The 25,084-nt window shown below is 39.2% G+C and overlaps 1 protein-coding gene across 4 annotated transcripts in view; it reads right to left on the bottom strand.

The window, feature by feature from the left end:
- Positions 1-2,173: 2,173 nt before the first annotated feature.
- Positions 2,174-25,084, bottom strand: part of MET18 (ARM repeat superfamily protein) — a 59,287-nt gene continuing 36,376 nt past the window's right edge. For all 4 annotated transcript variants that reach the window (XM_077354080.1, XM_077354079.1, XM_077354078.1 and 1 more), the window contains 8 exons: positions 18,792-18,897; positions 17,660-18,564; positions 5,899-5,974; positions 5,661-5,772; positions 3,983-4,059; positions 3,158-3,238; positions 2,930-3,009; positions 2,174-2,823 (listed from right to left, as the gene is read on the bottom strand). In XM_077354080.1, coding sequence (XP_077210195.1) covers positions 2,805-2,823; positions 2,930-3,009; positions 3,158-3,238; positions 3,983-4,059; positions 5,661-5,772; positions 5,899-5,974; positions 17,660-18,564; positions 18,792-18,897 — 1,456 coding nt within the window. In that variant the 3' untranslated portion in view covers positions 2,174-2,804. The remainder of the gene's footprint in view (positions 2,824-2,929; positions 3,010-3,157; positions 3,239-3,982; positions 4,060-5,660; positions 5,773-5,898; positions 5,975-17,659; positions 18,565-18,791; positions 18,898-25,084) is intronic.

Here is a 25,084-nt window from a genome sequence, read left to right as displayed (position 1 = left end):
GAGGAAGTGGCTATGGGGCCAACCTAGCTGGATAATCTAAACCATTCATTTATCCAATCCCACCAACAAATAAATATTTTAGGTCCTCCAAGTAGGTTGGCCACGCCATTCTTTTCCCTGTAAAAAAGACTCCTTTACTAAGGCAATTTTTGAGTCCTACAAGGGGCATAAGGCGACCCATTGGGTGACCCAACTTGGGCCCATCCCCATCAGACAAGTCATGCACAAATATATAAATACAACGGCTTAGATTTTCTTGACAGAATCCTAAATGACAGTTCAATATACTGATTTTCATCATTCCTATTAACGGATCCGATCATATAAACCAGGCAGAAGCTGGACCCAGTAAGTGTCTTTTAGGAAAGAGCATAAAAGTGTCTTTTTTACCATTTTTCATAAGAACCTGCTATCCTAAGCCTTATGCTTTAGCAGCAACAATCCTGCCCGTCAGATTATGGGCTTTTTCTGACTTTTTTCCTATATCTGCCGGAGTTTTTTATATGGTGTTCAGGCGTAATAGGGGCGGCACCTTGATATTTGATATTGATCGAATACCAAGGGTGGCGCCCCATTAACCATATAATTCCACAAATCTACAGATTTTGATTTGAGCGGATAGGATTATTCGGTTGCAGTGAGTTTTAGGCTCGATCAAACAAGGTGTGCCCCACTAATTCGAAGGTTTGAATTGATCAAGGTAGGACCCACATATCATGGCAGAACGACATTGCAAGATCAATTTTGTGTTGGAACAAATTGTAGGGGCAACTCTTCCATCGACAAGACAAGACAAGACAGTGGCACACCTTGGAATTTCCACACCTATGAATGTCCCATGGCTCAATCTCACTGATCAGCCAATCCTAACCATCTAAGTGATGAAATATTCCGCACAATTTTGAGTGAAATAATCAGTTCTGGACTCGAATTCAATTCTTAAAATCCAAAGAGATGATGGTCACCATCTCGATCTCGGCGTTCATAGAATATTTGTATTCCCAGGGCATGTCTGGCTGCTAGGAATTTTTTTTCATGATAAAAGTGGTGTCTTCCAAGTGGTGAGAGAGGGGCAGGACCATGGTTTAAAATTTCGACCGAAATCTGAAATTTTGGATTTTGATGGGGACTGAAACCAAAATTCACCGAAATTCAGAAATTCGCCAATGGGAATTTCAGTCTGAAATTTCATTTTACTGCCATTTTTTTAATAATAAAAAAATTGCTACAAAATTTCGGCCAAAATTCCGGAATTTCGGTCCAAAATTTCGAAATTTCAGACCCAAATTTCGATGCTTAATACCAAATTTTGGACCGAAATTTCAGTTTTCTATGGGGTCCGTAACGGTTACCGAAACCTAAATTTTAAACCATGGGCAGGACAGATGGAGATGAGTATGAGAAGTGGCTAAAAAAGAAGAAAAGTAGATCCGATGTTGACACGGAAAGACTTAAAAACTATTTTTTTTAAGCTGGGAATTTTTCCTGTGTTTTCCAACCCAATCACATCTCTACCCCTCTCACCATGTGTAAACAATTATTCCATGATTTTTTTTTTCACGGCTGCCAAACATGCCCTAAAAAACAAGGAGGAAGTTATGAAACAATTCCAGGCAGGATTCTTGACGGTAGCATTAGTATCAATACAAAATGAATCCTCAAATCTTAGGCAAGTAAGAAACAGACAAGAGTTTGGTTTGGCATGTATAATGACCGAAAAGGTGGCAGAAACCTTCCCAAAATTTAAAAAAAAAATGAACTCATAATGCCCCAATGTTTTAATTCTCAATAAAAGAAACCTAAGATCATCTCATTAGGGGGACTTGGTAGCGAGGAATTTTTAACCCCCAGTGGACTTTGAAAACTATGGGTCACTATGCCAAAATCCAATAGACTGTGGGTGACTCTGGAAATATCTGAGACACTTCAACAGACATAGTGACCTAGTCTTTGAAGTTCTGCAATGTCTCAACCTAAACATTAGCAGCAGAAAGTCTAATCTAGTGTTGAATTTGGAGTAGAGTGGTTCATGTAGTCTGTAATGGACAAGAAACTATGCAGACTAAAATAAAACAGAAACTGAAAAATAAATGACCCAGAACAGTTCTTAACCCTGTTCGCATTGCTGGAAGACAAAAGCAGCAGAAATAAATACAGGAAAAATAATGTGTAAAGTCAAAATTAAAAAGACAAACTGAAAATAGATAGAATTCAAAATCTCTGTGCAAAAGTCAGCTTTACAACTTATAAAAAATTACACAAACCTTGCTAAGCTCTAATCTAGTTCTAACAAAGACAAATTATTAAACAAGAGAACATCTTGCTCAAATAAATCTAAGAGTCAAAACTCCTCAAATTGAAAAGTAGCCTCAAGAAAGTAGGCCTTTCTAAAGAAATCATGTAGAACTACTCCTAAAATACAATAAAATCATCATACACCTCCATAAAATAAACAGCAAGAAACTCAAGTATTCTTGTAAATTGAGACTTGGGTGTGGCCTTTGCTGAGAAAAAAACTCAATTTACAAGAAAGGAGCACGAGAGGGATGTTGAGATGGAGGTGGTGACTATGGACTCACGGAATTTAAGGCCAAGGTTTTGAAACCAAAATTCACAAACCTTGGAATGCACTCTTGACTTGCAAGTGGCTGACATGAGCTTTGCAGTTCTGGGAATAAAGTAGGTCACCTACTACTTGTAGTTTGAGTAGGCACATCTGGAATTTTCTCGTGCATTCCTTTTGGACGAACTAAATTGCTCAATTGAATGAAATAATGTTACCGTGTTCCTCAGAAATGACTACTTTATGATGTGAGTGATGCCCTGAAGTGAAAGTAAAAAAACAAAGTTAATTTACTACCAAATATCAACCAGTGGATATAGATTGGTATAGAGATTGACAGACAAGCATATGAGGAGAAGTTCAAACCATGCTTGGCGGCATCTAGAAGCTTCTAGACGAACATTTCTTTTTTTGTCATCAAGAATCTTTGATACGGACTTTAGTACCTGCAAAAATGTGACAGCATACATTACATATAGAAGTCTCTGCAGACAGCAGAGAGGAAAGCAAAATTGCCAGGAAATAAACAGTGCAACAAAATTGGAATAGTAGAAAGAAAGATATTCAGTTTATGGTATGAGAAATCCAATCAACCTGTGCTCTCATAGGATAAATCCTCACATAGGGCAGCCCAGACATGGCTCCAAGACATTGAATTGCCGTCTCCCGAACAAGCTGAAAAATGCCAAGAAAGGTTTCGATGAATTTCATGTATTTCTCCAAGATTTAAAATGAGCATACCTCAATATAAATTTTATTAAACAAAGTAACCTGTTTGTCACAATTAAAATAACCAGGATACAAGTGTAAAGAGAGATTTTATATGCTTAGTGGGCGGACACGCTTGTCTTGGACTGGAGGTACCACCCTTGATATTTGATCCAACAGCAGTTTAGTTTTTAGGAAGCTGCTGTTGGATCAAATATCAATGGTGGCACTTCCATCGTACCACCAATACGAGCATGTACGCCCACTCATCATATAATTTCTCCGGTAAAGAAATGAAATCCAGAAACACTGGTAAATGAGAAAACTGGGAAAAAAATCAATTAATGGTCTCATTCGCACGCACAGAGATCCCAACAGCCTTTTCATGGGGCAATAGTGTTTCTATGATGGGCCAAAAGAAAATGACAAATACCACCACTAACAGAGTCACTGCAATTTTTTGGCGGAAGTAAGAATGCTTTATGATAATAGAGTTCAGCATGGAGAATCAAATATATATAGGGCATGTTTGTCTGTCCTAAAACCTTTCTTCCTAGAAAAGTGTTTCATTGAAAAATCAAAATTTCCAGCTGTTGGTAACCCATTTTTTCAGGTAAAGGTTTTCAGAGGCAAAATTAAAAATTAAAAAAAAGAAAATGAAAAAAGCCACGAAATTACCAAGAAGGAAAGCAATGCAGGTAGAGAAATTACCATCATATGAGGGTAGGAAAGGAGTCTAATAAGGTGAATTATGATTCCATGTGCATATTCTAAAATGGCTTCTTTTCCTGCATGCACGTGAAGAAAATAGAGATTTCATAAGACTGAATAACAACGAGAATTTACAAAGAGATGGGATTCAAGTAAAAGTAATCCATCGTTCCCTAACATACAATTCTATTAGATTTAATTTAAATCGACCAAAAATGTTCATTGTCCACAAGATAGACTTTAAAATCAGTATTAATGTTTCCTAACACTTTAGAAGATAGTAGTTAATGTTCTAAGTTGAAATGGCACTATATATATATATACATGTTAAGATCATAGTATGTTGTAGCACTAGTACTCAAACCTGAACACATCGATTCATTGTTGCTTGCTTTTTTTAGTTGTCACTTTCTGTTGTAATTTGATAGGTTGAACTTTGACTGAAATTAATGAAAAAGATTCTTAAAGCATCACTGTATTCTAGGTTCAAAGATTCTTACCATATTCCTGTATTGCAAGTTTTAACTTTCAAAGATCATTACCTATATTCAAACACACACGGGAACAGATCCTTGCGTAGATGTACCTTGAAATTTTGGGTTGAGAATCCCCATAACCGATATATTAGGGTCCGCCTAGTTGTTTTACTAAAATGGAACAACAACAAAAGTGATGTGATGCAGACGTGAAGAGGTAGCGAAGCTGAAGGAAGATTAAGTGGTTGTGAGAGGGTGTGGTGTGTTTGGCTATAAAGGGAAAGGGTTTCATGGTGAGGAGTGACATTGACAAAATAGGGGACAGCAGGATGGGTGCCATTATCAAATTTTTGCATTGTTTTTGTTAAAAAAGGGAAAACAAACAAAAAGACAAAAAAGCCGAAGAGAGAAAGTTGAGACAGAAGGCAAAAATAAAAGTACCAAAATCGAAAGTCGACTCTGCAATTCCAGATCCTTCAGTATTCTCTCTAGTCCATAAAAACGACATCGGAAAATCGGAGTATGACCCTTTTTCTATTGCCATTTCAATATGAGTCCCGGAGACCTCAACATCAAAACTCAAGAACTCAAGTTACCATGTAAATATTGTTTTTGTTTTTGTTTTTGATGTTGCTTTATTTTTCCCTGGTCTGTTAGATCTGTGTTATCTTAGGGTTCAGATTTTATTTTTGATTGTTTGTTTCAATTTTTTGATTTTCTATTTTGTGTTCAGAAGTCAAGCTAATTGTCTTCAATTTCATGGCAGGAAGATATGAAAAACCAGAATTTAAGATCTTCATTTTCTAATGCTCTGAATTTTCATCTTCTTGCAGATTTTTCATTGATTTGATTGCCAACTCCTCAAATTTGAATACCCTTCAGAATTTGAAGACTCCGAAAGAACACCTTGTTTTTTTCCACCTATTGCCTTAAACCAAAAACCCAGTTCCCCGACAAAACCCCCTCAATTTAGCCCCTAAGTAATACAACCAGTTGGACCCTTATCATATGATTGACGAAGTGAGATTTTAAACATTATTTTCAACTGAGCAAGATTAAGGATAAGCCATCCAACAACCAACTGAGCAAGTTTGAATACCCTTATCATATGATTGCTCAGTTGGTTGTTTTCAACAACCAACTGAGCAAGCTTAATAAAGTATGTAAATGCCATAGATCTATAAGAAGATATGTGATCTCACCATTCTCGTCCATTATGATCCCAGATAAGACCAGTAGGAGGCTATAGGTCAGATCTTTATTCAGAATATCCGGACTCAACATGGATAAGCCATCCAATAATGAAGGAATGAGCTGCAAAAAAAAAGGGATATAAGGGTAAAGGGTACTATATCAAATACCCACCTAATTTTTTTCCCAATAAATAAAGACAATTGCTGGGAGAACACACTTGAGAGTTTTGAGACTTCCAAACCTCACCTTCTTGGCTTCAGAGACAACAGCAACAAGTGGAGCACTACAAATTACATGCCCAAAAGCCCGATACAGCATAGCTCTGAAAATTATATTCATCCAGTTCAATAATGAGCAAAATTCATATTGGGATTTGCTACGGACCATTGCAGAAAGACATTTTGAGGCAGGCTGTTGCATGTGAGAGAAGCCACACAGGCTCACATTTCAGCAGATTTTTTCTTATTCATTTAATTCATCTGAGGTGGTTGCTTTCACATGCAACACTAATCCGTGAAATGACTTTTTGTGATGGTCCCTAGCAAATCCCATTTATATTTCTAGAAAGATGTAATCCAATTTTTGCTCACATCAGCACAGCAGTATTGATGTTTTCTAAGATTTTGCTTCATTCATTAAAAACTAACCAAAAAAATAGAAAGATATATTCATATAAATTCAAGATATTTAAAAGTAGAGTGCCACCGGCATAAGTCATGCAGCCAATAGAAGACAATGAAAGAGTATCCAAATCCTCACAATTTTATGAAGATAAAAATAAAATAAGGATTGTCTCAGTAGATTACATTTGCTGACATAACATGTAACAACACATGACTGAAGACAGCCTAATCGAACATGCACTTAAAAACTTATGGAAATAAAAATGGTGAATGTTTTCAATCCAACCCCATTTAATTGTGACAAGTTCAGTAGTGTTCCAACAGATGACAAGATAATGTGGTGATTGGAATTTCTATCAAATAAATCTTGTACAAGTGACAGACACTTGAACAATAGATTCTGATGTAGAAGAAGGAATATAATGAACGGCTACCAGAAATTTGAAAGAAACGAATAAGAATAATATGGAATAATACCTAGTGCTACTCATACATTGAGTTGTAATATCTTTGAACAGTAATATGAACTATATATATATATATATATATATATATATATATATATATATATATGAGGAAAAGGATTGTACGCTCGAGTGTACCTAACCTTAGGTACGCTCGAGTGTACCTAACCTTAGGTACGCTCGAGTGCCAAATCACATGGGTCCCACATTTTTTTTGGTCATCTAAACCATTCATTTGCAAGGCCCCATCATAGATAGGGTGCATACCAAAAATCAGCTCCATAGGATCATCCTAACCCATCCATTTGTGGAGGTCGAAATGGACAGACACTGTTTGTCCACAAATCTGCCCATTTTGCCCTCCAGTTTTGGAGGGGTTAGGATGATTCAATGGTGCTGATTTTTGGTACACACCCTATCTATGATGGGGCCTTGCAAATGAATGGTTTAGATGACAAAAAAAATGTGGGACCCCACCCATGTGATTTGGCACTCGAGCGTACCTAAGGTTAGGTACACTCGAGCGTACAATCCTTTTCCTCATATATATATATATATATATATATATATATATATATATATATATATATATATATATATATATCAGAAGAGAAAAGGAGAGAATTATTTGAATTTCTACCAAAATCTATGAGAATTACACATCACTTTTTTTTACTTTTTTTAACAAAGGCACCCATTCAACCCACATATTTTCAATCCTACCCCCTCCTTTATGCTTTTTAACAAAGGCAGCCATTAAAGCCAAATAATTTCAATCCTACCCCCCTCCTTTATGCTTTTTTAATTATGGAAACCTCTATAGATTGGAGGGCTAGGATCAGCCTATGGAAATGATTTTACGGGCACAACCTATTGATGTTGTGTTCCATCCCAAATATCTTAAATCGACTCCCCATGTGTCTATCTCTCTCCTCTCTCTCTCTAACCCAAAGGAGAGAGAAAGACACATGGGGAGTCGATTTATCACTCCTTTATATACATATATATATATATATATGAGGAATATGATTGTGCGCTCGACCACACCAAGCTTAGGTGCGGTCGAGGGCCCAAAACTCATGTGGGCCCACTTTGTTAGGATGATCCAAAGCATTTATTTGCAAGGCCCTTACATAGATAGGGTGTGTACAAAAAATCAGCTCCATAGGATCATCCTAACCCATCCAATAGTAGAGGGCAAAATGGACAAACATCGTTTGCCACAAATCTGCCCATTTTTACCCTCCACTTTTGGAGGGGTTAGGATGATCCAATGGAGCTGATTTTTTGTACACACCCTATCTATGATGGGGCCTTACAAATGAATGGTTTTGATCACCACAAAAAACGTGGGACCCATGCGTTTGGGCCCTCGATCGCATATAACCTTATATGCGGTCGACCGCACACTCCTTTTCCTCTCGCATATATATATATATATATATATATATATATATATATATATATATATATATATAGAGAGAGAGAGAGAGAGAGAGAGAGAGGAAAATGATTGTGAGCTTGAAGCTCATATAGCTTATATGAGCTTGAGGGCCCAAACACATGGGTCCCACATTTTATGTGGTGATCCAAACCATTCATTTGCAAGGCCCCATCATAGATAGGGTGTGTACCAAAAATCAGCTCCATTGGATTATCCTAACCCCTCCAAAAGCGGAGGGCAAAAATGGGCAGATTTGTGGCAAACGGTGTCTGTCCATTTTGCCATCCACTTTTGGATGGGTTAGGATGATCCTATGGAGCTGATTTTTTGTACACACCTTATCTATGTAAGGGCCTTTCAAATGAATGCTTTAGATCATCCTAACTATGTGGCCCACATGTGTTTGGGCCCTCAAGCTCATATAAGCTATATGAGCTTCAAGCTCACAATCTTATTCCTCATATATATATATATATATATATATATATATATATATAGGGGAAACTGTTTGTGAGCTTGAGCTCATATAAGCTTATATGAGCTAGAGTGCCCAAACACATGGGTCCCACGTTTTTTGTGGTGATCCGAACCATTCATTTGGAAGGGCCCATCATAGATAGGGTGTGTATAAAAACTCAGGCCCATTGTATCATCCCATTATATACACACACTATATAGCAGAAGAGAAGATGAGAGAATTATTTGAATTTCTCCCAAAATTCTAATAGAATTACACATCACTTTTTTTTACTGTTTTTAACAAAGGCACCCATTCAACCCACATATTTTCAATCCTAGGCCCTCCTTTATGCTTTTTAACAAAGGCACCCATTAAAGCCACATAATTTCAATCCTACCCCCCTCCTTTATGCTTTTGTAATAAAAAAAGTGGACAAAGTCAATATAGTGACGTTTTGTCTTTGCAAAATTACGGATTTGATACATATGTTACATAATACTACGGATTTTTGTGAACAGATTACATGATATTACAAATTCCGAACACCTTGAAAAATATTAACGAATTCTGGGCACCTTAAGAGGAACAACAATTATGGAAACCGCTATAGATTAGAGGGCTAGGATCAGCTTATGGAAATGATTTTACGGGCACAACCTATTTATGTTGTGTTCCATCACATGGACGGTTTGGATCAACCTATGATGTGGTCCGTACAGTGCTTTGTCGGCCCGTGCATCGCACAGGGTTTTTTTGCTAGCGTGTGTGTGTGTGTGTGTGTATATATATATATAAATATATATAGGAAACAATTCCTACACTCGAGTGCAGGGAACATGGTGGGCCCACATTTTTTGGGTGATCCTAAGCATTCATTTGAAAGGCCCCATCATGTATGGGGTATGTACCAAAAATCAGCTCCATTGGATCAACCTAACCCTTCCAGTTGTGGGGTGAAAAAATGGGCAGATTTGTGAACAAACAGTATCTCTCCATCTTCTCACCCACAAATGGACACCCTAAGATGATCCAATGGAGCTGAGTTTTGGTACACACCCCACCCATGATGGGGCATTTCAAATAAATGCTTAGGATCACCAAAAAATGTGGGCCCACCCTTGTTTCCTGCACTCGAGCGCAGATAAGCTATCTGAGCTCGAGCGCAGGAATTGTTTACTCTCTGTCTCTCTCTCTCTCTATATATATATATATATATTCAGATGCAACATCCCATCCGTGAAAAGCCTTTTGCAATGGACGCTAGCAAATCCCTATGTGTGTGTGTGGCAGTATCACTAGCCTATGCTATAGGAGCAAGATCAATCAGGAATGCTGCATTGATGAAACAACGAGCTTTACTTTATTGATAAAGCTTCGTCACTTTTGTTCTAGAAGAGCTCAGGGCTTACTTTGGTTAAGGATTTCGCACTCTTCTTGAGTGGCTTGAATGCGACATCCACAGCTCTTTCTATAGTAGATCCTTTACATAAAAATAAGGGTAAGGAACAATTTTATCCATCTCTGAATGTACACCCAATGGATTATTTGATCCATATTGATGCAATGCGGCCAGCTGAGAATTCCGATCGAGCACCCGGGGCGGGCTAGGGATGGAGAAGGTTCTTTCTTGCTATCGATGCTATAAGGCCAGCTTTCTTAGTCTAAAAAGTCTACAGCCAAGACCAGGGAAATGGACAGCAGAGGGAATCAAAGAATCTCAATAGACTCTCCTCTTTCAAAGCATGGAACTAGGGGTGCAACTCGGGTGGCACCAGGAGGATGCACACATTCAGACTCTCCTCTTTCAAAGCATGGAACTAGGGGTGCAACTCGCGTGGGGTTGGGTCGGGTTGAGGCCAACCCGACCCGACCCGAGGAACCGTTTTTTCCAACCCGAATCGACCTGAAGAAGCCTTTTTCCCAACCCGAACCCGAACCGACCCGAGTTCAACCCGACCCAACTCGAGTTTTTAAGCTTAAAAAACAAATTTCATAAAAAAATGTTTGGTTTCACTCGGGTCGGGTTGCCCAAATCCTCAACCCGAACCCAACCCGAACACAACCTTGGTTGGGAAAACTCAACCCGAACCCGAACCGGACCCAATCCGAACTCAACCCAACCCGACATTTTTTCGGGTTAAACCTGTTGGGTTCGGGTTGAACCCGACCTGAGTTGCACCTCTACATGGAACGACAGATTGCAGAACACATGATGTTCCTTGACACGGCCAAAGAGATCGGGGATCATGCTAAAACTCTGTATTCGGGTGAAAATAATCTGACACGGATTTGTGACACTTACTCAGCTCTAAGACATCTGGAGCGTGGTGATTGAGCTGTACCTGATTACTATTCCGAGTTTGTTCACCTTTGTGAGCAACTTGACACATTCCAGCCCTTTTCTACAGACCCTGCCATCTTGGCCAAGCAGAAAAGTGACTGTTCGCAACAAATTTCACATTCATGAGAAAGAGAATCACACACATAAAATAAATTTGGATCAAATTTCCCTCTTGCGAGAAGAGGTTTTATTAATTTTGGTTGGGATCGTACACTTCTAGCTCTATTGGCCGTTAATTACATTTCTTGAAGTAAGAAAACACCTCTGATTATCCATCAAGAGGTTCGCTAAATACAACTTTTGTTAATTGTCCTCCAGAAAGAGGGATTTTTTGAAGATCTGATTTTTGTGAACAGATCCTTCATAATTAATTTTTTGGGGAAATATTATCTTTGTCATCTTCCTCCTTGAGGAGAAAGGTCTTCTCCGTCTAGGGAGTCTCTGAGAAGAGATCCTAAAGGGACCTTTAGAGACAGATTATCTAAAGGAATTTTTCTCCGTCTTTCTTTTTGGGAGCTTTCAACTTTATCATCCTTCTCCTGGAGGAGAAGGGTCTTCTCCCTTTAGGGAGTCTCTGAGCAGAGATCCTAAAGGGACCTTTAGAGAGAGATTCTCTAAGGGATTTTCCTCCGTCTTTCTTTTTGGGAGCCTTCATCTTTTTCATCATTCTCCCGAAGGAGAAGGGTCTTCTCCCCTTAGAGAGTCTCTGGAAAGAGATCCTAAAGAGACCTTTAGAGAGAGGTCCTCTAAATGGATTTTCCTCTTTCTCCCGAAGGAGAAAAGTCTTCTTCTTATCTCCTTTCTGGAACTTTTTGGGAGAAGCCTGCAAAGAAAAAAAGAAGAAGGAAAAGCATTGTTAGCCAGTAAGCTCTTCTCACCTTTCTTTCTCCTCCTTTTCTTCACGTAGCTTTTCTTTCGCAAAAATCCAATCCCTTTTCTAAAGGATTTTGAGTCTATTTATAGAACTCTCTTGAAGTGGTTAACAATTGCCACCTCATTCGCTTTTTTCTCAGCTTCACGATCCCCACTTCCTTTTTGTGGGAAGTTACGTAACTCCTTTTTTTGAAAAGTGGGTGACTCACTTCTTTTGCGAGAGTCATTTTTATTTCCTAAAATTTAGGGATTTAACTTTTTTATATTTATCCCTTTTTACTTTAGGGATAAGGTGATGCGTAACCACCCATTCTCTCTCTCTCTCTCTCTCTCTCTCTCTCTTCTCATTTTAATAAGGGATTTTACTATTTTGCCCTTGTTGTAAAATTTCGAGTCCAACAGTGACTTGAGAGTTGTTCAGTTCCTCGATAGTTTGGGCCGTGATTTTTTACCGAATCACCGACAGATTATTGGGCAGTAATCTTTACCGTCCCTCACGGAGACATTCCCTCGTGTTCAGCGTGCTATGAGGATAGAGGTTCCTGATGATGCTTCCATCGAGCGTTTCGCTCTTGCAGTGCATACTGGTTCAGGTCGTGATACATGTAGCGACCGAGGTCATGGACGTGGTGGTAGAGATTCAAGGGGAGGTCGTGGATTTGGCGGGCGTGGATCACGTTATCGTACACATTGTGGCTATGAGGGTCATACTGTAGACTTTTGCTATAATTTACATCCAGAGTTGCGACCCTCACGTGCTGCTCATCATGTTTCTGGAGCGACTACTTCTATCTCTGTTGAGGCCCCTTCGCAGCCTACTCCATCAGACACGCTCGTTATTTCACGCGCTGCATACGAGGCCCTTTTGCACTCACAGGATCAGGGATAACCAATTACTATTACTAAGGAAGGTAGCACCCCTTCCTGCTCTCTCAGTCGTTCCGACTCTTGGCTTATTGATTCTGGCACCTCTCATCCTATGACGGGTAACAGTAGCCTCCTTAGTTCCTTTGCACCTAATTCTATAAGTAATTTTGTCGCCCTGACAAATGGAATGATGTGTCCTGTTTCTGGTACAAGGGACACATCGCTTGGACCTGATTTCTCTCTTTGTTCTATACTATGTGTTCCCAGTTTTCCTTGTAGTTTACTTTCTATTAGTAAAATTACTCTCCATCTACGGTGTTCTGTAACATTTTTTCCATCCTATCATGTCTTTCATGATCTTGCGACTAGGAGGAGGATTGATTCAGGCCATGAGGCATAAGGCCTCTACTACTTTGACAATGCACCTTTATTCTCGGCCTTGAGCGCGTCTGCCGATTCATTCATGCGGTACTGTCACCTTGGTCATTCTCCAGCGGATCGCCTTCAGGATTCCTCTGTCGTGTCTAACCCTATTAGTTTTTTTTTCCAGTGTGACTCTTGTCAATATGGAAAACACCATCGTGCTTCCTTTCTATCTAAGTCAGTCAATCGTGTGTCTAGTCTGTCTGAGCTTGTTCATTAGGATATTTGGGGTCCTTGTAGAACTCCTTCATTATTTGGACATCGTTACTTTATTGTATTTGTGGACGATTATTCACGAATGACTTGGTTACATGTAATAAAAGAACGTTCAAAATTTTTTAATGTGTTTTGTTCCTTTATGCTGAGATTTCTACACAGTATTCTTGTTCTATAAATTTTTGCGCACAGATAATGCACGTGAATATTTTTCTGCTTCTAGTGGATTTTAGCAGTTTCTCTCTGGTAGTAGGATTTTACATCAGTCATCCTGTGCGCATACTTCTCAGCAAAATGGTGTTGCTGAGCTAAAGCTTAGATATTTGGTTGATATGACACTCTTATCCTACATGCACATTCCAAAGACACATGTTCCAAAGACACTGGGTTGACGCCATTTTCCATTTTACATCCGTCAGGGAAACCCTTTCCTTTGCATCCTAGAGTGTTAGGTTGTACATGTTTTGTTCACAACCTAGCACATGCCTCGATAAGCATGCTCCACGTGCCATCAAGTGCATTTTCATTGGCTATTTCGCACTCAGAAAGGCTACAAATCCTATAGCCCTCAGCTTCATCGTGTTTATGTCGCTGCCGATGTCACAGTGAAATATTTACCAGATGGTACGGTGGAGAGACTAAAGGCAAGACTGTTACCAAAAGGATACACACAAACCTATGGAATTGAACGGACACGTTCTCTTCTGTCGCAAAAATCCCGCCAGTCAGAGTTCTTATCTCAATTGCTGTTAGTATGTCGTGGCCACTCTATCAGTTAGATGTCAAAAATGTAATCCTGCATGGTGATCTGCTGAAGGAGGTTTATATGGAGAAACCTCCTGCGTATGTTGCTCATGGGGAGATGAAGAATGTTGTCTATAAGTTGAACAAGGCGTTGTATGGCCTTAAGCAATCTCCTTGTGCCTAGTTTGGGAGATTCAGTGAAGCAGTTGTAAGGTTTGGCATGACACAGTGCGCTGTGGACCATTCCGTATTCAACTCTCAATCTAAGGATGGTAGAATCTTTCTAGTTGTCTACATTGATGACATTATTATTACTGGGAGTGATAGTGCTAGTATACAAAGGATGAAAGATTTCCTTGAGAAAGAGTTCCGCACCAAGGACCTTGGTCGCCTCAGATACTTCTTAGGGATAGAGGTGGCCTACTCACGTGAAGAGTTATCTCTGTCACAAAGAAAATATGCACTGGATATATTGGAGGAGACAGGTCTACTAGGTGCAAAGCCGGCTGAGACGCCTATGGATCCCAACGTTAAGCTTTCTCCTAATCAAGGGGATTTTCTGGAGGACCCGAGTAGATACAGACGTTTAATTGGGAAGTTGATCTATCTCACCGTCACACACCTAGGCATATCCTATGTTGTTGGTGTAGCGAGTCAGTTAATGAGTACACCACAGACATCACACTGGTCAGCAGTCACTCAGATCGTGAGATACTTGAAGAAAGCTCCTGGTAAAGGATTGATCTTAAGGAAAAAAAGGCATATGAGGATCGAGGGATATTCAGATGCAGACTGGGCAGGATCTCCTGCAGATAGGAGATCGACTACCAGCTAATGTACATTTGTTGGAGGCAATTTGGTGTCCTGGAAGAGCAAGAAACAGGATGTACATATATCAAGTGCAAAGGCAGAGTATAGGGCCATGGCCTATACATGGTGTGAGTTGATCTGGTTGAGGTCGTTTATGTCAGAGATTGGGTTTCCCTAGTCATCTCCGGCTTCACTCCACTGTGATAACAAGTGTAGGCAATTTGGTGTCCTGGAAGAGTAAGAAAAAGGATGTTGAATCCAGATCAAGTGCAGAGACAGAGTATAGGTCCATGGCCTATACAGGGTGTGAGTTGATCAGGTTGAGGTCGTTTATGCCAGAGATTGGGCTTCCCTACTCATCTCCTGCTTCACTCCACTGTGATAACAAGTCCGCCATTCATATAGCACAAAATCCAGTCTTCCATGAGAGGACTAAACACATAGAGGCAGACTATCACTTTATCTGCCACTGAATTCAAAAAGAGGAGATTTGCACAGTGTTCACCAGATCCAATGATCAGGTAGTAGAGCTGGCAATTCAACCCGCGAAAGAGGGGATCCGCCCTGATCCGTCCCGTTCGGGACGGGGATTCCCCGCTTTAAGCAGGGATGGAGATGGGGATGGGGATTGAAAAAATTCCCCAAAGCAGGGATGGGGATTCCTCAGGCCTTGCTTCGCCCTATAATCCCAGTACAAAATTGAATTTTGCGCTATTAAATTTTGGTTTGCCGCTTTTAATTTGGGTAGCGCAATTACCATAGAACAAATTCCTTTTTTTATTCCTAAATTTATCCTATTTTCTTTCTCAAATGCATTTTTAGTAGAGTTTTCCAATAAAAAAATCCATTAAACATGTTTTTCTGGAGTGTGCGGGGCAGGGATGGGGATTAGATTTTCCCAGCGGGGAGGGGATCCCCGTCATCCTCGAAGCGGGGGCAGGGCGAGGATGGGGAATTTTTCTTGAGGCAGGGACAGGGACGGGGAATGTAACATCCGGTAGCAGATATTCTTAAAAAACCGTTAAGCAAACGAGATTGTGTGACTTATGTAACAAGCTGGGGGATGTATGATATATACACTCCAGCTTGAGGGGGAGTGTTGAGAGTGGGCATATTGGACTCCACCAAGTGTGGGGTCATTTTGGTCATTTCATATGTAACCCTATTCTCTCTTATATAAATATTAGTATCGTGTGGGAGTGGATTATCTCTCCTCTCTCTCTTCATATCTTCTCTTCTTTTATCATCTCTTCTCTAACATGGAAGATAGGATACCTCTAACATATTTCAATCGTAAAATTTGAATCATAAATCGCAAGATTTTCAAAACAATGGTTGTGGCGAGGATGGCCCTAGTCCTAGGTAGGATCTTCCTCTTGGGTTTTTGAAGTTGAAATTCAACGGGTCGAGCATTGAAAATATAGGCCTAGCTAGCATTGGGTTTTCTCCAGAGTTTTTTATAGAGGCTAATTAAACTTTCTCAGTCCCTACTAAAATGAGGTTGAGGTGCAAGCTCTCATATTCGGTATATGGCCTACTGATCAAGATTTGCTTGATCATCTTATCATTGAGGGTGACTCTCTCTCTCTCTCTCTCTCTCTCTCTCTCTCTCTCTCTCTCTCTATATATATATATATATATATATATATATATATATATATATATATATATCTCAAAGTCATCAGTTGGGCGAGAGACGATGTTGTTATCCTTAGAGGTTTGCAAATGCTATTTAAGATAACTCTGAATGTGATTGAGTGTCATAATACACATATCCGACAAGTTTAGTGTTCGGCTAATTGCGAGGCAGACTGGCATGCTCGTTCTAGAATCGATAGACATAATATCTATTTGGTTGATTTCCTTCCTCCTTGAGGAACCCTTGGTGCTTTTCGGATTTTTTTGTATTTAGTTGTTTTTTTGTGTGTCATGTGTGGCTTTGTTTTTTTTTTTTTTTTTTTCGAGACCCTCTCGGTCTTGGTGTTTCTCCTACTCTTTTAATAATATTTGCTTGCTGTTAAAAAAAGAAATGTAAGGATTTAAAACTTAGGTTTTAAACTTAATTAAAAGCTAAAGTTATAAATATCAAAAGTTTAAAAAAATAATCTAAGGGAATTTTTTTTTCAAAATTAAGAAGAAATATATGCAAATATCATTTATTTAATATTCTGAATGTAACAGATAAAATGAAAAATGATATTTAAAATTTGGAATCTATTTCAAAATTGTCCAATATGAACAGCTAGTATTCTTGTCACAAATTTATAGACATAGTTTTATTTGGTATACACAAGTCTGGATTCGCAATTTTGTTCAACACGAATAACTAGCATTCCGCCATATTCTTCACATTGATCTCACAGTTTTATATCATAGAGACAGATGTCTAAATTTGATAGCCACAACATCCCATATAAATAGCAACCATGGTTTGAAATTTCGGCCATAATCCGAAATTTTAGATTTCGACCAGGACCAACACCGAAAGTACCTGAATCTGAAATTTTACCGAAATTTACCACCGAAATTACCGAAATTTAGGCCGAATTTTTCAAAATTTCCACTGAAATCTTGTAAAATACCGAATTTATTTTCCGAAATTTTACATGATTTCGGCCAAAACCGAAAAGTTTCAAAACCAACATTTAAAACCTTGATTGCAACCATGAAAATCTTGGAGAAACATAGAAGCATAGTACACAAAATAACAAAGGAACATCATGATGTAGCAGGTGTACATACCTTGTAGTTGATGAATCAGATTCTTTAATTGAAGACAGAAAAATGGGCATCATAGTTGAGAAGAAATGTTGTTTATAGAGAAGTCTTATGGTTGCATGGAACTTTTTGTTCAAACACTCTTTTGAATCACTAAGAAGAACATGGAATGCGTCTGCCGCAGATCTTGCCAAAAGAGGTTGTGTATCCTGCCCCTTACCATTTCCCACAGTATCCACCATTGATGTCACCATTTCCATATCTCCATTTAAAAGTAAGCATTTCAAAAGAAGTAACGATATCTCCTTCACCTTGTCATGTCCTCGCATAAGCAAACCTTTCCCTATCCATGCCAATCCAACTATAGCATGGATTTGAACCAACCTACTACTACCAACAATAAGGCATAAATTACTAACACTCTCCCGACTCAAATCCATGTAATTGGACTTCCTCAAAGGACCATTATCAAGAACACTGTGTAAGCCCATCTCAAATATTATTTCCAAAGCTTCTTCCAAGGTACAAGAACTTGACACCTCCATTGTGTTTATTTTTACTGGCCATTTGTTAATCATAGAACCGACGGCCTGAGCTACAGGAATATGTCCTTTTAGAAGAATGAGAACCATGAAGAACTTCAATATTACTCTTACTTCCGGAAGAGGTGTTTGAGGACGAAGTGCTATCAATACTGAAGCAAAAAGCAAAATAAGCCATTCGTCTCTACATGAAAGGCTAGATAAATCTTGATAAAATTTTAAGCCTTCAAGTTTGGTGGACATAGAGAAGGGATCTGATTCCTTTAATGGAAAAGAAGTGGTTGAGATAAGTAAATCAAAAGCTTTTTGGACAATCAAACACTGATTTTCCTGCATACAACCACCAACTGCCAGCCTCATGGCTGTCATTGTTGAATCAAGAAGCACCTGAAACAATCAAATTATGTTCTCGTCAGAAGTATATAGAAACACTATTTATTTGGTATTTACAAATTGCATACCTAATTTGGCAGTAAAGTGATGGTTTTGAACACAAATCCAACTTTTTATAATAAAAACAATTAAAATTGGAGTTGATACTTCGCCTTCAAAACCCAACTTTTTTATAATAAAAGCAATTAAAATTGGAGTTGATACTTCGCAGCCATATCTACCTGTCCTTGAATGCCAATGTTGAAAGTCAAATTCTTCTCCATTTGGTCCCAGATATTGACAGCAAAACGCAATGCAACCTCCTCAGCACCTCCAGTTTTATGGAACCTGATCCCAGGCACACAAGGAATTTAGTCAGACGCATAATTATGTAAACTTCAAAAAATCTAGAACCTCAAGTACTGGTATTGAAACAAAACCCAATTCATCACCAAAGGAGTTGTCCCGAACACAAGATCGGCATGTTCTTCATAATAATATGATCAGCGACTAAAATTTGCAAAAAACAATTACTGTCATAAAATCAAATACTTTGTGTTGCTTGAGTTACTTCCTTGGATTGAAGAAAAGGAGAATAGAGAGAAGAAAAGAGATAGGAAAAGAGATGAGAGATTAGAATAACTCTCCCTCTTACACGGTATATATGTGTGTGTGAGATATTAGGGTTACAAGTAGAATGACAAGAATACCCTTATACGGGTATGTAATTACACCACAACTCCTAACACTCCCCCTCAAGCTGGAGTGTATATACCATACATCCCAACTTGGTACGCATATCACTTAACCTCGCTCTGCTTAGAGGTTTAGTAAACATGTCAGCTATCTGATCATTTGATCTAGTGAAAACAATGCTGATCTCTCCCTTTTGAATCCACTGACAAAAAAAATGACAATCTAACTCTATGTGCTTAGTCCTCTCATGAAAGACTGGATTTAAGGCGATATGAACGGCTGCCTTATTATCACAACGCAGTGAGGCTGGTGAAGAGGAAGGCAACACAATCTCTGACAAAAAGGATCTTAGCCAGATCAACTCACGACATGCATGGGCCATGGCTCTGTATTTTGCCACTGCACTTGACCTGGCCACTACATCTTGCTTCTTACTTTTCCAAAAAACCAAGTTACCTCCAATGAAGGTAGAGTACCCTGTAGTAGATCTCCTATTCGTAGGAGATCCTGCCCAGTATACATTCGTATATCCCTCGATCCATATGTGATTATGCTTTCTGAAGATCAGTCCTCTGCGAGGAGCTTTCTTTAGATGTCTCACAATCTAGGTGACTGATGACAAGTGAGACGTACGCAATGAGCTCATAAACTGGCTAACAACACTGACTGCGAATGAGATGTCTGGGCGAGTCACAGTAAGATAGATAAGTTTGCCCACTAGATGATTGTATCTTCCTAGGTCCTCTAGCAGCTCCCCCTAATCAGGAAGAAGCTTAACATTGGGATCCATAGTTACTTCAGCTGGCTTCACTCTCAAAAGACTTGTTTCCTCCAATATGTCCAGAGCATACTTCCTTTGTGATAGAGATTGTTAAAGTATAAAAGATTAAATAACGTCATCTCCAACAGCTTAAGCTTCTGGAGTAGCTGGTAGTTTCACATGGTATCAGAGCCAAACATCTCGGATAGCAAAAATCCACATGCAATGGCCAAACCCGAAAGAGGGGCCACATGGGCCACGTGTAGGCCAACCCTAGAATGAGGGGCCACACGTGAGGGGGAGTGAGTACAAAAGATTAAATAACGCCATCTGAAACAGCTTAAGCTTTTGGAGTAACTGGTCATTTCACATAGACAATCCTTCACGTGAATAAGCTACATCTATTCCAAGAAAGTACCTAAGGCGACCAAGATCTTTGGTGCAGAATTCTTTCTGAATGATATCTTTTAGTCTTTGTATGCTTGCACTGTTACTTCCGGCGATAATGATGTCATCCACATAAACGACTAGAAAGATGTAACCATCCTTAGACTGAGAATTGAAAGCATAATGGTCAACAACACACTGTGTCATGCCAAATCGCACCACTGCCTCACTAAATCTTCCAAACCAAGCGTGAGGAGACTGCTTAAGCCCATACAAAGCCTTACGCAACTTACAGACTGCATACTTCATCTCCCCCTAAGAAACATACCCAGGAGGTTGCTCCATAAAGTCATCTTTATGTAGATCACCATGCTAGAAGGCATTCTTAACGTCCAATTGGAAGAGAGGCCAGCTCATGTTAACGGCAAGAGAGATCAGGACACAGACGAATGGAATTTTGGCCACACGGGAGAATGTCTCCGTGTAATCGACACCAAATGTTTGTGTATAACCCTTAGCAACAAACCGTGACTTCAGCCTTTCAATTGTCCCATCTGGTAGGTATTTCACTTTAAACACCCATCGACAACCCACAGCCTACGCACCTGAAGGGAGGGTAACCAACTGCCACGTATTATTAGACCAAAGTGCACCCATCGCAACTTGCCAACCAGGATGAGCTAACACCTCTGCAACAGAACAAGGAACATAAACAGATGACAGAAAGAAAAGTAACTACGTGAAATGTGAGAATAAGAGACAACATCAGAAATAGAATGAAGGGCAAAAGAGAACATGTAATCGTCATCAGGCAAAGAAGAGACAGTTACATGAGGAGCAGATGTGGCTCCAGCAGGCTGAGGAGGAGGTGGGTCGCATGAAGGGTCATCTACGCACATTGGTGAACAACCTGTCGGGGACCACATGTGGATCCTCATATCACCCACCATGCTTCAGCAGAAGAGCAGTCGCAGCCCTTTGACATTAGAACCTATAAGCACGATCTCTCTCGTGCCATATGCGCTTAGACTTTACTGTTTCCCCTTTATTCCAGGTCCAATATTGGTTGTCGAAGGTCTTCGTTTCCGTGTAGAAGCAAAATTTCATCTGAGAGGGTGTAGGAGATAAAGGGGGCCCGGTAACGGAAGCGGAAGTGGAGGGGCGCTAGAGGTAAATCAACTAAGGCAGCAAGGTATGGGAAATCCTCAAAGAAGGTGACATCGGATGACATACATTCAGCATGGATGAAAACTGTAACATGTACCCCTTTTGAGCTCTTGAGTAGCCAAGACACATTTCACGGCACGAGGGTCGAGCTTATGCCGACCAAGAGATAAGTTATGAACAAAGCGGACATAGCCAAACACTTTAGGAAGTAGTGGAAAAGGATTCCCAGAGGGGTGCAAGACAGAGAAGGGAGAACGATTACGTAAGATAGAGGACGGAAGATGGTTCGCTAGAAAGCATGAAGTAAGAACAGCATCAGCCCAATACAGCTTAGAAACTCCAATTTGAAACAGAAGCGTGTGTGCCGTGTCGGAGTTGCCTAAGTTTCCTCTCTGCAAGCCTATTCTACTGAGAGGTGTGGGTGCAGGAGGACTGATGAACAATACATTGAGCGGATAAGAACTGCTATTAGCCATTAGACACTGAGAAATATTCACGAGCATTGTTAGTGTGCAAACATTTAATAGAACAAGAATAGTGGTTACAAATCTCAGAATAAAAAGTACGAAAGACATTACACAACTTTGAACGATCTTTTATTAAATAAAGCCATGACATTCTACAATACCTTGAGCGGATAAGAACTTATGGTAGGCATTAGACACTAATAAATATTCACGAGCATTGTTAGTGTGCAAACATTTAATAGAACAAGAATAGTGGTTACAAATCTCAGAATAAAAAGTATGACAGACATAACACAACTTTGAACGATCTTTTATTAAATAAAGCCATGACATTCTTGAGTAATCATCCACAAATAAAACAAAATACCGATATCCAAATAAAGTAGTCCAGCATGGAGCCCAAACATCTAAGTGGACTAACTCAAGCGAACTCGGGACACGACTGACACATCTGGACGGGAAGGAAACATGCGGTGTTTTCCAAATGACATGACTCACACTAAAATTGACTAAGAGGACCCGAAATAATAGAAGAATGCTGCAAATTATCCGACGGAGGGTGGCCTAAGCGACAATGCCACTGAAACGAATCAACTGAACTCTGTAAAGCAGTATGAGGAACCTCACGATCAAAATAATAGAGTGCGTCCACCTCATGGCCCGAACCAATCCTCCTCCCAATCGTCAGATCCTTAAATGTACAATAAGAGGGAAAGAAGATTACAGAACAACGGAGATATCTAGTGAGTTGACTAACAGAAAGTAAATTACATAGAAAACCGGGAAAACACAGAACAGAAGCAAGAGATATGCTAGGTCTAAGTGATGTATCCCCCACGCGAGAAACGGGACACATCGTCTCATCAGCCAATGTTACGGAAGTGGTAGAGGTAGAATCAGGCCGAAACGAACTAAGGAATCTACTGTTACCTGTCATATGCTAGGAGGCTCTAGAGTCAATAAGCAATGAACCCGAACGACTGAGAAAGTGGGATGGGTTGCTACCTTCCTCGGCAAGTGTGGCAGTGGGCTGTTTTCCTTTGTCATGTTAGTGCAACAAAGCCTCCTACTCGGCTCGTGAAACAACTAATGTGTCTGAAGGATCGAGCTTGAGGGAAATTGAAGTGGAGCTCTCCGAAATAGCAGTAGAAACGCGATGAGCATATCGAGGGGGTTGTAACTCGAGGTGAAGATCATAGCAAAAATAAATAAATAAACATAAAATTATTTAAAATATATATAAATAAACAACATATAATTAAGAAAAAATATCGTAAAATATTCAGATGCTTGTCATGGTAAATGATAAAAATAAAAATATATTTTAAAAATATTGGGATTATTTAGGGATTGTATCGTTCCATCAAAATATCACACTAAAATGTGATTCAAAATATCGGAGATATCTGTGACTCCACCTATGATGTTGAGTTTTATGTCATCATCCAGGCTCTATGTCATTGGGGACACTATTTGGTGCAAAGAGAGTTCATCCTTTACTCTGATAACAAAGTGCTTAAGCACATCAATGGCCAGTACTAGCTAAATTAACATGCCAAGTGGGTTTCTTATTTACCAGAATACACATTGTGTTGTGACACAAGTGGAAAGATAACAAGGTGACCAACGCTTTAAGCCGGAATTTTTTTTTGTTAAATAATATGCGTGCTTAGGTAATCAAAATTGAATACCTAAAGAGCTTTATGAGCAAGACAAATACTTTACTAAGATATGGCCAGGATTAAAAAAAAGGGTCAATATGAAGATTTCACCGCCAGAGACGGATACCTCTTCAAGAGAATTTAACTATGCGTGTTGCGAGAAAGCATCACCATTGAACTACATAATGGTGGACTTGCAGGACATTCTGGCTATGATAAAACCATTTCTTTTTTTCTTTTTCTTTTTTTTTAATATTGATAAAAGTATAAAACCATATCTTTAATCGAGGAAAGTACTTTTAGCCCAAAATACATCATGACATTTGGAGATACATAGAAAGATGTAGAATTTGCCAAACTGCCAAGGCACAAAGACAAAATACAGGTCTATACACCAAGGTTTTAAATTTCGGTTTCGATCGCCGCAGAAGCGAAAACTTTTCAGTTTCAGTTGAAATTTCGGTGCAAATCTTTTAAAATCAAGGAAACATATAGAAACATATACAAATGATAGAATTTAAAGATGAAACTTACGGAAATGCTAGAATAAACACAAATACACACTTAGAAACCATCACACAAGCAAGACAACGAACCATAATGGTTAAAAATATCGAACACCTAGTGACATGCACTGTCGTACATATCTCACGTTTGATAATTTAGTGCATACTATTCACATGTAATTCATATAGATATTTATACATAATACATGCGCTACATTTTGCATGCAATTCATATAAATATACTTATGTAATACAAACTAACTTAGTATACCACTATTACACATATGATTTTGGTTTGATCATTTCGGTCGTTTCGGTGGGAATGGAAACAGAAACATTCGGTCGTTTCGTGTCGGTTTCGGTGGAAATTTAAAACCATGCATTACACACCATTGCCCGTACCACAAGCACCATTTGAGGACGTATACATGGATTTTGTTTTTCCCCAAGACTGAAAGGGGTTTGGATTTGATCTTTGTGATCGTCGATCAATTCTCTAACATGGCACACTCATGCCGAAATGACATTTGATGCAATCCATGTTGCAGACTTGTAATTCAAAGTGGTAAAACCATAGTTGCCAGAGTGGGAAGCGAATGTGAGAAGTGATGTGGGAAGCAAGATGTTTAGAAAAGAGAATGTTGGAAACAAAAATTTCTAAAGTAAAGAGAAAATGTGTGGGGAGCATCTTTGAAAGTCAACATGAAGCATGAAATAAACCTCATTGGATGCCAACGAAAAATGCATACAAAGAGTAGGATTACACTAGGCTAGGAAGGAAGGGTTAATATACGCAAGGATAACAAGTAGAAAAGAAGACTTCGCGACTTATTAGAATTACAAGTTTAGGAATTTATAGTTTCACAGGTTTTATTCATGTATATATAATGC

The sequence above is a fragment of the Tasmannia lanceolata genome, unplaced genomic scaffold (genome assembly GCF_043159265.1).
Source record: "Tasmannia lanceolata isolate RefF3 unplaced genomic scaffold, GAP_Taslan_0.1 ptg000015l, whole genome shotgun sequence".
NCBI lineage: Eukaryota > Viridiplantae > Streptophyta > Magnoliopsida > Canellales > Winteraceae > Tasmannia > Tasmannia lanceolata.
Note: the sequence above shows the minus strand (reverse complement) of the source record. Positions and strands in the feature narration are given on the sequence as shown.